The sequence below is a fragment of the Ostrinia furnacalis genome, unplaced genomic scaffold (genome assembly GCF_004193835.3).
Source record: "Ostrinia furnacalis isolate ACB-3 unplaced genomic scaffold, ASM419383v2 OfSCF0399, whole genome shotgun sequence".
Classification (NCBI taxonomy): Eukaryota; Metazoa; Arthropoda; class Insecta; order Lepidoptera; family Crambidae; genus Ostrinia; species Ostrinia furnacalis.
Genome location: NW_021130638.1, coordinates 63804 through 80695, shown reverse-complemented (window position 1 = coordinate 80695; position 16892 = coordinate 63804). Strand labels below are relative to the sequence as shown.

At 35.1% G+C, this 16892-nt stretch overlaps 1 protein-coding gene across 1 annotated transcript in view; it reads left to right on the top strand.

Moving 5' to 3' along the window:
* Positions 1-15574, top strand: part of LOC114363898 (transmembrane protease serine 12) — a 28435-nt gene extending 12861 nt beyond the window's left edge. Inside the window, exons 2-6 of the mRNA XM_028319778.1 lie at positions 10647-10756; positions 11179-11285; positions 11754-11893; positions 12174-12880; positions 14807-15574. Of these exons, the coding sequence (XP_028175579.1) occupies positions 10647-10756; positions 11179-11285; positions 11754-11893; positions 12174-12880; positions 14807-14974 (1232 nt within the window). The 3' untranslated portion in view covers positions 14975-15574. The remainder of the gene's footprint in view (positions 1-10646; positions 10757-11178; positions 11286-11753; positions 11894-12173; positions 12881-14806) is intronic.
* The last annotated feature ends 1318 nt before the right edge of the window (positions 15575-16892 follow it).

Sequence of the window (16892 nt, the reverse complement as noted above, 5' to 3'; positions counted from 1 at the left end):
TATTACAGTTCAAGTCACAAAATAATTAAATGATAGGTATAATTTCTGTAAATACAGGTTGAAGTTTCCTTATGATAACGCCCACATCATAAACGAGAACTTTTTAAAGCTCCTACGTCGAGTGCCGCAAAAGTGTAACTACCGTTGCCTTGACAGTAAAATTTTACTAAAAATATTATGGATTTTTTTTTACTGTAGGAACCAATACTGAGGAAAATTAAATATCTATGATGAAGTGACCAAGAAATCTTAGTAGCCTAAACTTAGCATAATTTAAAAGTATGGTAGGTTTTAAACTTTCGTTCGTTATAAAGTTAAATGACAAAATTAATTAAAAAAGCATTAACAAATATTTATTTTATTGGGCTATCAACAGTATTAAACACAATAAAAAAAATAAACAATTAAGCCAAAGGTTTCTAGCTAACTGCTCCCACACAAACGATAACCACAGCATGCATAATATTATAATGTAAGCAACCCTTATATTATAATATTCAAAACATGAAGGCTCAAATCTGAATAAGGAAGTATTTTTTTAAAATCAGCACATGATACCCTTCAGTTCTGTATAACATAACCAATCTTACGTAAGAGCCTTAAGCGTGTTATTACAGTATAATTTCATATCAAGCGATTTATTAACTTCCTCCCATGGCGTACGATACTGATCAGCATTTTCTACCGAACGAAAGTAAAAGGTATTAAGTTCGATGCCGGCCGGAAGCTAGAAAGAGACAGTGGCACAATTTTCCGAGCAGATGTGCGCAGGAGTCGACAAACGGCTAATACGTTTTCAGGGTTGGCTAAATCTTCTTCTTCCCGGTCCCTCAATGATGAGGATCGTGACAATTTGTATAGTGTTCCTCCACAGACTGCGGTCATAATGTTGGCTAATAAACCATCGTAAATTATAACTGACTACTGATTAGTTACTTCGATATATTTTTTTATTTTACTAATTATGGTTGTCACCTTCTCTGGACTACTAACGGCCAAAGTATTCATCTGTCTATGAATTGCCTTACTTTAGCACTAGATTGGCTTAGCTCTTGTGATAATTTTTGAGTATCTGACAGGGCATAATAAGGACTAGACTTTATCACAATCTTAGAAACTCACTAACTCAATCTAATAATTCTACGTTATTAATAAGTTTAAACAATTAAAAAAATAAAACTTGACACCCCTAGTAATTCTAACAGAATGATCATAAATGTTATGTATTTGTAACGCTGTAACTGATTGTTGCAAACTTGCTTCAAGCCACTTAGGTCGATTGAAATAATGTATGTAATTTTGTAGGCTGTTAGCAACATACCAACCAACCAACTTAACATGCCGCAAAGTCTTCCGAATTGGTTTAAATGTTGACCTGACGATATCATGAATTTATCCTTGAATATCCCTTTGTAATAGAGTAGTAGGTATGTATAAGTTTCCGATGCTATTTATAAATTGTGATTACATTAATTGACAAATTAACAAGAATGTTATGTAGAAGCAAAGTAAACATTATACACTAGACCGTAAAGATAAAGAGTCGGTTAGAAAATATTCTCTTCAATAAGTACCTGACCTACCTTGGAAAGAAACGGCCATGACAGTTTGCTGGAAAAGTGTGACGCATTTTCATTATTTCCCTTAACATATTTTTTTTCCATTCATACACGTGAAAAGTTTGTGAACTTTCTTACTATACATACATAAAAGAAAGGGCTTAGGCATTTGTGTTTTACCAATAAGTTGTTCATTCAGTAAGCTTACTAAACAATAGTTTTTGTTTAATTTCCATTTCTTTAGCGACGTTTAAACCCGATTAGTGGGAAAGTTTGCGACAGAGTAAATGCGTTTTTAATGATCCTCCGAGATGTGAGTGACAATGAATTTTCAATACGAATTCGTTTTGAGTGAGTTACAAGTAAAAGTCAATCGGAGAGCTCTTGACCGCGTTTTTGCGGGTAAAAAGCTGGTAATAGTATTTAAAACGGATCCTAGAGATGGTTTGGCTTTAGAAAGCCAAATGGTAGTAGGTAGGTACAATTATACCTTGTGTGGGGACCATATCAGCACGAAGCATCTTCCAAAGATGCAGTAGCGATAAGTGTAAAAAATTTAACCGTTAAGTTTTTGACCATATTGGTTGAACTGTAAAAACGTTATGTTCCTTACCTCATCTCTTTATACATAGCCCCGAATAGCTACGCTCATCCAATTAAACACACTTTTACTTCTATCGTGAGGGCTGCAATGTATAAGGTCACGACCTTGCTCTTAGGTCTGGTACAATGACATGCGGCACATTCAGACAAGGCTTATTGTGTCTTATAAAACATGGAATCATTTGGTTTCTTTTGCAATGTCATGAAACTAAACTGGAAACAGATATACAAAGTGTAGTACATACACAAGACATGTCATGACTGGGAATTGAACCCAAAAAACTTAGATTGAGTCTTCCATAAAGAAAAATATAGCTTGAAACTTTAAATTTACCAGTTGAAATTAAAAAAATAGCTCTAGAACTAATTAATGCGAACGAAAACTTGCGCTCGTCTGCTCATTACCCATAGAGTGCTCGACAAATAAAGTTAGATCAATATTTGTCCGCATGCGCGTGCGACCTGTCACTCGTTACGTCATTCGCGTTACGTCACTGCGTAAATGTAACGTAACGTAACCGTTCCGGGTCCGGGTGATTTACTACCAATTTGTAGTTTACGTTTGATTTATCTCGGCCCACTGTATTGTTAGAGGTAATAAAATACACGTTAGCGAAATTGAACAGTTTTTTGTCGTGTAGAGACGAGTGTATTATGGGTCTGGCTTACAAATTATATAAAATAAATTACTTTATAACTGATGAAAGATGAATTCTTCAATTGAGATCAGAAAATCAACTCAAGAATAGAGCTGGCAGCGGCTTATTGAATTTTACTTTATGGCGCTTTTTACAGGAGGCAGATGTCCCTTATTCAAATCCTGAAACTTTAATGATGCTGATGATGTTTGAATACTTATTAAGAGCCATTTTACATTTTTGTGCGNTTCGCCTTGACGAATATTTCGTATCCAGGGTCCGATGATGGAGCTGTAAGGGGTCAGATTTATTTTTCACTATGTGACTGTCTTTATTTTGTACTTAATATATATTTTACATATTATACCTGTTCGTGTTTCATTATGAATTGAAATATAAAAGACTTAATAAACTGTATTAAAAATTTAAATTAATTAATCAATTTTGAATACCTCATTCTACCTTAAAATTAATAACTTAAATCAAGTCTTAATACGGTCACGGCTCAAGATTTTTTTGTCCATTTCAGCGTTCTTTTTACTCTTTTGACGTTGCGTTGACAGCTTTTACCTAAATTCGCGCGGAATATTTTTGTGAAATGGCTCTTAACAATATTGCGCTTATCATCGAATTACGAATTTAATTTAATAAATAAACAACTGATAATAGTCTCAATTAAATGCCCACTTCTCAGCATCATTCATTTAAACATTAATTAAAAATCCCAAAGTGGTGAGAGAGCAAACTATACCTATTTGAAACGTATAATATCCAGCACATGAGTCTTCAACTAATAAAGACTTTGACTCATGTTGTACTAACCGGTAACTGCTAGTATGTGTAGTGTATCTACAATAAATCTACCTATCTATGCAAATACTGAAAACCGAATGCCGACCAAACAATAGTTACCTAACCAACACTCCTGCGCATATCGGGCAGATCTAGAAAGCAGATCAGGATCACCGATGATCCACGATGACCCTAGATAGCAATGATGGATCACCCTTGTTGGTAAATTGATATTGATTTAATCTGATGCATGGGTGAGGCGGAACTCGCATGTCAAGTGATCTGGTCGCGATAACATTTGCATGGGTCAAGTTAGCTTGTTTATTTTTGGATTTTGGTAGTTTAGCCTAGGGTAGAAATCTCAGTTAGTACAAGTATATGAACTGAAGCGTATATGTAAAGAAATGTATGTACAATGCAATGTAATGTTAAAGTTGTTAAATGAACTTTTATTTATAAGTAACTAGCTTTCCGCCCGCGGCTTCGCCCGCGTGTAATTTTGTCTGTCACAGAAAAACTTTATCGCGCGTGTCCCTGTTTCAAAAACCGGGATAAAAACTATCCTATGTCCTTTCCCGGGACTCAAACTATCTCTATGCCAAATTTCATTAAAATCGGTTCAGTGGTTTAGGCGTGAAAGAGAGACAGACAGACAGAGTTACTTTCGCATTTATAATATTAGTATAGATTTATTTTGTGGTTGATTTTGAGAAGGCTTGGAATTGACGGTTGCTTTGACTGATTTAAGGTATCGCCTAGTGTCGTAGTATGTACATTGTACGTACATAAACATTGCAGTTGTGGATAGTGGTTTTTTTTGCTATAGGTTACTTGAAAAAACGTTATTGATTGTTATTAGTAAAACACTGTTTGCTATTAGGACACTTAACTAACTTCCTAAGTAGATATCAACCGTTATAAAAGTAATCCTACTTTTATAGGCAGGAATCTTATTTTGAGTCAAGTTATGCGGGTTCAATATAAAATGATATTGCTGTTCTCTCTACCATAGTATTTTGGAGTTTCAGGTCTACTGTCCCAATTTTACCCACTTTCTGAAGCGGGTTTTACAGCTTATACCTAATTTGATCATTTTATTGGACATCAGTCAAAAAAGTTCCTGAATAACGATGTTCTTGTTTATCAAATCTTGTAATCGTATCAATAAAATTTCAAGCCATCCACAAAATATACAATGTCAGTAACATCACTCTCAACTCAAACTAAAGTCACGATAGCCGAACGGTGAAGGGGTCGGACTGGCCGACTCATGATCCGGGGAACGCGGGTTCGGTCCCCGCCGCCGCTCGACTATTGTGGTGAGCGTGATACAAGCATATTTAGCTTAGTACGAGGGGTTATCGGGAGTATTAGTAATTTGTGAAATAACAAATTATTGATAATCTTTATTAAAAAAAAAACTCGAAACACATCTAATTGGCTAACACTTTAATAGGTATATTACTATGATTACTGAATTTATGATATTTGCAAGAGCTTGTACCAATATTGATGACATTTACATTCGGGCCCAATGGGATTCAATCCACCGATGCAAGTTTAAAACAATTTTAAATACAAACATAATGGCAACTTTATTTTTTCCAAATTATCGCTGCATCTTCCTCTATTAGTACCTCAAAGTTATATCCAGGTCGCAACCGATGGTATCGCCGACGGAAGCACAAGCCTGCCTAATTGGGCTCGATAAAATGCCGATCTTCGATTAAACAACTGGACTCAATAATAACGTCATTGCTGACAATGATTAGCCGTTTGAACGCTATTGTTTTTTATTGGTTTGCTATCGATGTAAAAGATATTCTCACTCTCTCTTCCAATGGGTTGGGAACTGTAAAAAATATCTTACAATGTTGGTTCCTTTTTTGGTCCTGGACATATTAAACGTTTACAGTATCTACCTACGAATGTTTTACAAAATATCAATACGCGGTTTATAAACCTATTTTAACTTGCAATTATTGGCTGTCATTGACAGCAGCTATCTGCTTGCTTAGGCTGGGTTACACCATCTTACTTTAACTTTAACAAGCGACAAAAATCTGTCAAACTTCATACAAAAAACACCGGTCATTATTATAATTACGGTTAAAATAAGTTAGTGCAACTCAGCCTTCATGTTTTGATTAAACTCTAGTATGGTTCACAAATCTTGTAAGCAGAAAAATGAAATGTTACAAAGTTTTTTTATAATCTGCTTTATCCGTTTACCCGTTGCATTTCCTGAACCGTTTTTGACGCAACTTTCACAACTAAATGTATGTTTCCGTGGTATTTTAAGTTTCGAAGAGTTCCCAAGGAATACCTACATAATATTTCATTTCGGTAAAAACTTAATTGCGAATAAAGACGTGGTTTTTTTTGCATATTGACTTCTTACAAAAGCTTGCCGACCCCTGTCTAGTGTGATCATAGTAACAATGTAAAACGTGATAATCATTCAAACCGATCAATGTAACTTGATAGGCCGTTAAATTGTAACTTCTTGTTCCAATCTCCAGTCATTGGGCTCAAATGTAACAAAACAAAGGCCTATCGAAACGTCTCTGATTATAACGCACTATGGAGGGAAGGTGCTTTCGTAATTGCTAGGATGACAGGTGGAAGTGTGATGAATTACTGAGGGGACAATTCTGTTTGAAAATTAATGGGCTATTATGGTAAACAGTGGATTTATCGCTGAAAACAACATACCTACTCGTAGCTATAATCGAGAATGCATAGATTACTGTCATATAAAGATGGATTTCCTTGCATGGAAGAGTAAGAAAAGAAAAGAAAAGAAAAGACACCATCTAACTCTTAGAATGAAATAAATAAGAATGAGAATATAATTTTAATAAAAAGGAATGAAATGTTAAGCGTGACCTAAGATGGTTGCAAAGCACATTTACTACTCTACAAATCTCACGGAAATACAAAAAATCCAAATAGGTATCAGCAAGAATTACTTACACCCTCACTGCAGGAAACTGGCATGGCATGTCTTTTGATGCAATACGTAAGAAGCAGCAACATCATATACAGTAACTATTCCGGAAATCATTTTTTATGCAGGACAAGGCAGGTATTTGACCACAATCGCACCTGGTGTTAAGTGAGATGCAATCTAGGAGTGCACAATGCCCTGTAAGTAATTTGCTACTTCACTGATCCTCTTACTCAACATGACATTATGCATAATATCTTGGACAGAACCCGACAAACCCGAGCAGAATCAACGCCGACGAAAGCTAATGTTGCACATGCACCTCATCAACATCCCATCACCATAATGGTGCACTTCCACTGCGGATCGATGTGACGCAATAATATGTCGATCGCGCTCGGGTTGAACTTACGAAATAAAATATGATTACTTATGTATGGTATAGTTATGGCTAGGTAGTGGCTTCGGACTATTGCTTGTGAGCGGCATAAAGTAACTTAGTAAGAAAAAATACAATAGAAATACTCACATTTGAGCCACCCCAATTTTTGTATGTATTCTGTGCGCCACAGTTGAAGTGACTCCTGTGCCATGCAGTAAGACGTATAGGCATACTTATGCTTGTTTTCACCATCAATCCTTAATTTTGAAGTGACCCCTATGGTAAGCCGTAACACATAACAGGTAACTGTTTTGTTTTCATAGGGTTCACTTAAAAATTAGGGATTGATGGTGAAATCGGGCATTAGTCATAGGTAAAGACAACTAGGTATGTATAATCTTTATTAGCTATTTAAACAAAACAATTTTAGGTCTAGGATTTTTCTACGCTTTGAATAATATGAATTAGTAATGAGATGATCCTGTATTTAGAAAGGTACGTTATAAACATCCCAATTGAAACATCATCCGGCTCGTAAAGTCAGACATTATTTTAACACGAAGAAAATAAGCAATAAATAGTTCACAAGTAATGTCACTGAATTTAAATAACTAGGTACTAATAAGATGCCTGCATTCAGCAACCTTTACAGGTCATCTGTCCACCTTGTGGGTTACTAACCTGCCAATCTGGAAAGCAATGGACGTCCTGTGGTTGAAATGATGATGATGATGAATAGTAATGCGTCATTTCTCAGTCATACAACGTTCTTCTAATGCCTTAAAAATATCGACTAGTACTCTACATGTTTCATTTATTGTGGTTGTCATTCTAACCTCGTGTTGCGCAACTGTTGCAACATACATCAATATTCATGAGTCGACAAAAGGCGCGTGCGCACACAAAGTAACAGAGAAATTGCTCTATTGACTCTATAAAGGTTGCGGTAAAGAATTCAGTCTGAAAGTGTTATGTAAAGGTGACTTAATTTGTAACTGTTAAGTGAATGTGTCAGTCATATGTGTTAGAATCAAACCCCTGTAGTCCAAACCTTTAGCAATTGTAGGATTCTATTGTCGATCTGATTTTAGAATAATATAAATCTAAATTTAATAAATCTAAATTCAATAATAGACGCTAAATGGCAGCATAAGTTGCTGATAAGGTTTTGTGTATAAAACTAGAGAATGTCAACTGAGTTCTTTTTTTTTATACTTTGAATACATTGTATCGCTCTACTGTAATAATTGTATTTTTTAGTTTTCATCTTTTCTCTCACCAAATAAAATTAAACAAGTAAAAAAGTTCCAAAACAGAATAACAAGACTTCTAAGGCTTGCTTTAACCATTTTGCCAGTATTTTTTCAATAAACATAAGAGGAAGGACGCTAATATAGCGTTACATTTCACTTGACAAGTGGTTCCAATAATTTAACGTCAAATATAGACACAAGCCCCGCCCACCGCCGCGCGCGCAGCGTGTTAAAAGTTTTCTTGAATAATTCCTTGCTATTTATTTTCTTTGAAGACAGCTCAGCACTTCAAATTATTTTTTTTTGTTGCAAAATCGCACCTATTCCCGTGACAGAAGATGCTATATTTACCGGCTGTGACGTCATGATTGTTAATAACTTGCCGTGTAAACTGTTTGGTATTTCATTACTTAACAAAGTAGCACGTCACGTGACTCCTTTGCGGAAGTTACAATTATCTATCCTGATATTTAAAACTGTTCTAGGATTATCAAATAAAATATAAATATAAACTGTTACATAAATAGTTACGTGTAACCAAAACAAAAGTATATTACGATTTTGGCTGTCAAGATTTCATTTCACAAAAAAGAATTGAAAATGCTCAAAGTATCTTATCTTATCTTATCAAAGTATAAGCTCAATACTAAAAAAATTGAATAAACATTTGTTAACAATTTATTATACTTAGGCACGAACTTAAAATTCAGTAATTAATGTTAAAATAATATACACGAGTGAACTTAGAACAAATACTAATATCATAAATGCGAAAGTTACTCTGTCTCTCTGTGAGTCGCTTTCACGCCTAAACTGAAGCGATTTTAATGAACGGCATAGATATAGTTTTAGTCTCGGAAAAGGGCACAGGATAGATTTTATCCCGGTTTTTGGAACAGGGACGCGCGCGGTAAAGTTTTTCTGTGACAGACAAAATTTCACGCTGACGAATCCACGGGCGGAAAGCTAGTTAATGATAGTAATAATTACCAGTTAACGCTACTGAAAAACACGTTTCTATGACTGATTTTTTATTCGTAATCATTCACACATAGCAAACCTCACTTTACAAAGTAAACGTTTCAGTTCCTGAAGCCCCCGACGTCCGGCACGACGCGGATGCCAGACATAGCGGATGTCAGACACCGCGGATGTCAGACACCGCAAAAAGCCGTCACGCGCGTTTGGGGCTCTAGCTGACGTTAATTGACGTGTATGGATGGATCACTGCTGCTTTTTGCATACATTATCATTATAGAGTGTAGTACAGTTGGAGTTGTAGACTTGCGGAATAATAAACTGTTGATATTGTTAGGCTGAGTTGCACCACCTAACTTCAACTATAACTATAACGATCTTTTTTATATAGAGTTTGACAGATTTAGGATGTTTGTTAAAATTAAAGGAAGATGGCTCAGCCTTATTTTAATCACTATCGGCAGTCTAACTAATCGACGAAGGACTGAAAATGTAAATAAAACTGTATTATTTCATAACAGAAAAATACATTACATAACTTATTTTTTGTAACAAGTGGACATGTCGTCTCGTTCTATCAAAAAGAATCACCATTTGATGAAAATAATAGCAAACATTAAAATTAGGTTAATTTGTTAACACTGTCACCGATAGTACTGACAATTTATACTTGGTTTTTATTTATTGTAACATTAATAAAAACGACAATCGATTTGTCGTTACATTTGTTAAACAAATAATATGCAGTTGTTATTGAGCCGGAGTGTAAGTACATCGCGTGTACAGGCTCTCATTAGTGTAATATACATTATTACCCGCAAAAGGCCAGTAACACGCATTTATATTATGTTTATTTGAAACAACATAATACATGACTGCTCGATTATATGTAGGTACATCAACATGTTACAATGTATTTTACTTCAAATAAAATTATTCAGAAGTATGTATTACTTAATAATTTGACGTTTTATTGCTTTTCGTGAATGCTCAATGATTTAACTTTAACGATTAGTATTTTATTACGACGATCAGGATTAATATTTTTGTTCGTTATTTTCACCTAAAAGATGTCTAGTGCTGAAAAGTCTTTCCGTAAGGATTTCCACGATAACCAGTTCTTCGCTGCCCACTCCAAACATTTCACAGGGGCTGCGAAATGTGTAGCATTAATTTTAATTTTAGTACTGCGCCATTGTGGAAATCCTTGGGGGAGGCCTTTGTCCAGCAGTGGACGTCTTTCAGCTGAAACGACGACGACGACGACGACGACTGCGCCATTATTTATCACTATCGACATCACTTCAGCCACCAGGACTTCAACTGCTGAATATCGGCCTCCCCCAATGATTTTCAGATTAGCCGTTTGTTATCGCCTGCGATCTGCATCCAACGCTTTGTTAAAACCTTTTTCGTGAACCTCATTTGGTCATTATTGTGAACGTGCCTTTTGTAAAACAAACAGTAACTTCTCCACTATTTCTGTTTCAGAATGTGGCGTATCTCTCCGGCGGCACACGAGACAGCCGCGAGAGAGGTCGGCCGGCCAGCTGCGCATCATCAGGGGCCGCGAGTCCAAGCGAGGGGCCTGGCCTTGGCAGGTAGGTCCATTGGAAAATATCATTGTTGCTTCAACAAAACTATCAAGAAAACAACAGCAACAAACGTATTGAAGGAAGTCGCTCTCGATAAACCGACGACCTTATGAAGATGGTGTGTTTCTTGAACACTATTAATCCAGGCCTCTTCAAGGCGATAGTGTAGAAATATGTACCTCTCTTGACTGCATCTCACTTATCATCAGGTGCAATTGCGGAAAAAAATAATTAAAAAATAGCTGGGAGAGGCTGCAGATAAGAAGCGTGAGATCCTAATGCATTATATTATTATCTCTCCTTGAAATAGGGTCAAGTCTAGTCTAGCGTGAACTATTACTGAAATAAAGATGATGATCGGCATAAAAAATACTAAGAAGGAAATATAAAAATCTTTAAAACTCTGATATCTAAATGTCTGTTTCCAGGTGTCTCTACAACTCCTGCACCCAAACTACGGGCTGATCGGGCACTGGTGTGGAGGCGTGCTGGTGCACCCGCTCTGGTTGCTCACCACCGCACACTGCATCCATAAGTATTGCACCCTCTGTACAGAACTTAGCATAGCATGTTGAATAGAACAATCACTAACGAAGAGTTCTTGAGCTGAGACTGCAAGCGTTGTGTAGGAAGCTATCCAGCTGTGTTAGAGTGAGGACTCATGAAATTTTGGTGGAAAAAACTGGATGCAAAAAGCCGAATTCGAAAAACCTCCCTAATATTGCGAGTATTTGGGAGAAGTTTACCCAGACCAGCAGTGTGCTGATGGTGATGATAAAATGAGAATATTATGTCAAGGTCCAAAGTTGTCTGATAAACTTAAAAAAACTGTCTGTATTTGTTTGTTAATCATGAACTTTCTTTACAGCGTGAAACCACATTACATTTTATTTAGAAAATATTTTTACTGTTTAGTCAAAAAAAAAATTCAATTTTGAACAGTATTTTGGCACTTATGAAGTCACACTCATCTTTATTTAAATCACTCCACTTTGAATTCCAGTGAGCTCTTCAACCTGCCAGTGCCAGCCCTGTGGACAGCAGTGCTGGGAGAGTGGGACCGCGCGGAACAGAAGGGATCCTACGTACCTATCGAGAGGATTGTGCTCCATCACCGCTTCCACAACTACCAGCATGACATCGGTATGAATTGGATTAGAGTCTCTAAGAAAAGAGGAACAAAATAAACATGATTATAGACAATCTTCATTGAAGAAAATATTCAAAAGTTGCAGTAACTTACAATAATTGAAATTAGAATCTCTAATTAGATCATGATCAAGGTTATGGAATTACTGAATATTTATAATATTAATCAACATACAATGTATTTGAATAATTGCTCCTTTGAATACCTGTAATTCTCAACAGTCTGTAAATACATTACACAGACAGTAATCAAGCATTATCTTATCTATTTCAGCACTCATGAAGATGACAAAAGCAGCTGACGTCAGCGCCGGCAGCAAGATCCGCACCATCTGCCTCCCGCCCTTCGAGCCTCCCGTCTCCAACTATAACGAGAAAGGCTCCGCTTTCTTCATGAGACCCGAGACCAGTCCTGAACCTGTAAAGAAGAAGACCCACAAACCACCCAAACCCAACCCAGATACTGCTGTAAAGTATTTGGAGAAACTGGGGAATCTAACCAAGAGTTTATTCTCCGGTTTCACCAAAAAACACAAGAACTTGCGGTACAACGTCCGTGTCGCCAACGACAGCAAGAAAGAATCCGACAAAAACGAAGAACTATACAGAAGTGACAATGAAAATAGTGATATTGTGTACGACAGTGCCACTTTAGATAGTGTAGTGAGACTTATTAAGAATCAGTTAGCCAAAGACGTTCCAAAAGTGAATGTGAATGATAGAAGTGACAAAAAGTTAATGTTTGGTGAAGAAATAGACCCGTTTATCGATGATAGCAATGGTTTAGACTTTAAGGATGAGTGTTATGCTACAGGTTGGGGGAGAGAACAGACGAATGGGACTTTGACAGATGTGTTATTGGAAGCAGAAGTGCCAGTTCTTCCGTTAAGAATTTGCAGGGATAGATATTCCTTAACTTTACCCTTGAATGAGGGGCATTTGTGCGCTGGTAGCACAGATGGCAGCACTGGAGCCTGTGTGGTAAGTATTGAAAAGTAACTAACAATAAAAATTAACATAGGATTCAAATAAAAGAAACTAATGGAATATTATGACAGTCTCAAAGAAGAAAGTTGGTCATAATAATTTGTAATTAATCCAAATACAATTAAAATAAGTCGATACCGATTTTGATTGATGAAGTTTCTAATCTTGAATGATCTCATTACAAAATTAAATGTCAATCATGAAGGTTTAAAATTAATATTATGATTAAAATTGATCTAAATAAATCGATATTTCATTATATTCAAGTATCCAGTTTGTTAGTGTTATGCTTATGAATTATGAACTTTCAATTCAATATTTTCTTTTCAACAAGTATTTTGTTAGCTCATCTGGTTAAATAATGAGCTAGTCTAGATAATAATATAGTACGATTAATTAAACTTTCGGTGTGCATGTCATAACGTAAAAACTGAAATTTTATTAAATAAAAAGATCAAGTATGCTTAGATGTAACGTAAAATACTCGTATATTTTATCATTATCGTTTTAGATTAGCTAATAATGCTTATTATGAAAAAAGTTACTGCAAATTCTGAATTATTTAACAGCATTTATTTATTTTAAAAGCCTTTTAGTTCATCATTAATTTGACGATTAATTTATTTGTGTAATGAGTTCATTTTCTGTTAAGTATGTAACGTAAGTTATATTATCTCATTTTTTGTAATACAGATAACTGGAGGTACCTATTGGCTCCGTGCACGATTACAGCGCCAACTAGCGTCCACAACTTTGTGGGCTCTGTCACATTGACATTTAGGTCGTATATTTGTGAAAAAATATCGAAATGAAAAAATAACAAATATTTTCAACTAATAAATTGTTGTGATACCACGATTTGGGTGGAAAAAAGGTTTTGAAATCATTTTGGTCATTCAAATCAAATGAGGTAAGTCCAAAAAGTGTGTTTAATTTTGATTGTGTCAGGGTTTGTTTACTTCATTTATAGTTGTAGTTTTACAGTAAAACAAAAAGAAAAAGCTACTTTAACGGTTTCATTATATAACAGTAAATATATTTAAATGTTTCTGTATCGCTAGTAATAAATTAAATATCGTTTTCAGATCGAAATGAGTATCGTTTTGAAGACCGGGTTTGTGAGAGTTACAATATCAAATTCCAACCACAAACCGTATTTAAAGGAAAGTTGTTGGTATTGGCTGGACAAGTCCGAGATGTAGAAGAATAAAGAACAAAACAAGGGCAGAGTTCAATAATTCACGCTCTCATCATAAGGCAAACATCTGTGCACAACAACTACTGTGACTCATTTTTGTACTACCACGTTGTATAGTTTAGTTATTTCCAAATTGTAAACGGCTATTAAAACAGCCCTATCGAAATACAGTCCACTCTTTTATTTAAGTTCCCAGTAGGACCCTTTTCATGCGATTAATTAATGATATTAAAATGTATTATGTAGAATCGCTTTGCCATTGACAGATACATCTGATGACAGAGCTAACATTATTTCTACTTTTGACCACCATGAGCGCTGCGATAGATTATGTCCCCCCCACCTAGTACTTCGCACCCAGCGAATATGAATACAACTACTATTTTTGTAAATACATACATAAATATTAGGACTACTCCTACTGGTACCACGTACCTAGCGACCACGGACATTGGTACAGATATGAAAATACTTGCAAAAACAGTATAAAACTTTTAGGGCTGATTTTACCGTCGGATATCTTTTAACTGAAGAATAATTTTGGCACATTACAGTTTCAGTATGGCAAATATAACAAAGAGACAAGGTTTATTCTTCAGTTAAAAGTGAACCGATCATGGTAAATTCAGCCCTTAGTAGAACTTCGAGGAATAAGTCCACTTTCATCCACCAACCGGTTAAGGAAACCTAATGGAAAGAGTTGCTCTTTAATTTATTTTCAGGGTGACAGCGGAGGGCCTCTCCAGTGCAGATCGAGAGGACGCTGGGAGCTTCGAGGACTGACCTCCTTCGGGTCTGGATGTGCGAGGCGGGGAGTGCCAGACGTGTACACCAATGTAGCGCATTATGTGTCTTGGATCTATACCCATGTGTACGCTACATACAAATAAGCCTACCTGGATGATATGATAATAGTGACAAATGCGTATCAAGAGCATTTTTGTAGAGCAGAGAGTCTGTCACGGACACTTTCAAATTGGCAATTGGTATGTTGTAGATTCATGAATGAATTAATCAGGATTTGTTATCAATGTGACAGTATAAAGATCGGCCATAGCAAGATTTAAGCTTTTAGTAAATGCTTTATCGTTTACGTAAGTCCTGGAAAATATTGATTGGCAGAGAAGATTACGCAATATTCTGTAGGAAAACTGTTTAATTATGTCACCTTTAGATACCATTGAAAGAAGTATTGATTGTCACCTTATAGGTGATAAAACACCAGCTTAAAAAATAGTTTAACATAGTTACCAATACTTACCTGTTTAAATACCTGAAATAAAATAATTAAATATATTTTTAAGAAATAATATTTCCATTGTTGATGTTCAAAAACTTGCCATTTAAAAAAACATTGGATAACTTCAGAGATGTGAAAACGAAAAATAATTTGAATATTTGCCATTGGAGTACAATTTCTTTTTTAGTATTAGGTAATAATATAGTTAAATGTTTATTTACCTTGGTTATCTATTTATATTAACCATGTCTTTACCATATTTGTAAATATAATGTCTAGTCTGTTATTTAGTTGTAATTATCTTGATATAGTAACTTATTATAAAACTTATACATAATTTCAATTCGGCAGTATTTAGTTGCAAATAAGATTTTCTGTTTATATTCAAAAACTTTCTTATAACCACTCAAAGATCTGTGATTGAATTAATTACATATAAATTAACTTTTGTTGAGTATTTTAGAGATACATTTAGTTTTACCTTGTAAATTACAAATATTTTAAGTTGTACTTTTAAGGTAGTGATTCCGCAAATCTCAAAATTACATGTAAATGTTTAAAGAATCAGATCCTATCTTAAATTAAAGATGAATAAAACCAGTTTATATAAAAATATTTTTTATTTCCATGTCAATATCCTAACTAAAACAGACACCAGTGTTTTTTATTTACAAATTATTTACAGCACTAACAATTAATATTAATCTAAAAGTCTAATATCACATTGCCTTAAATTATTAGTTACTCACTAAATATTAGGGGAAGAAGTAATGTGCATATTATGTTGTAATGAATTTACAAAATTATTAATGACTTCTTGGCGGGAATCTGAAGCGTCATGTTAGCGGTTTTGTTTTATTTCCTCAAATTCGTGTTTGGGCGACTATTAATGTGTAATAATGGTGGATTATTAACCATTAAGTGTTCGTGAACGTGCATGAGTGTGGGCGAGTGAAGCAAAACAGTGCATCGTGATTCTTCTGGTTCTCTCAAGTTGTCCATAGGAGATCTCAGTAAAGCACCACAACTTTACTGAGACTCAAAGGGTGGGAAGGGGTATCATCTATCATCCTTCATTATATTATCATTACTTGATCTCATTTTGTAACTTGTATCACCTATAAACTTGAAAATGGCACAAATCAAGTCGACCTCGACGTGTATTGCCAACATCATCAAAAAAGAAGAAGAAAATTATTAATTTCCCATAAATTTTTGTTGTAAAAACGCAACAATTACAATGACAAAGTGCGACAAACGTTAATCTTTTATATTTTTTAAATGCTCTAAGCAACATAATTTTTATATTATTAAATTAACTTACGAATACGTAACCATTTGCACACAAAATTGTGACTCGTACGAGTGTTAAAAATATCTTCACATACAAGTAAACAAATATTATGCAACAGAATAAATACATTTCGATTTCGATGAACTTGGACTGATATTGTGTCATTTAGGTGCCAGGTCACATAGCCTCGGACTGAGGCCACTGCTTGAATTTGTTACGGTTTTCTTGGAATCACCTACCAATCAATATAAAGAACGGAAGAATTCACTTGCAT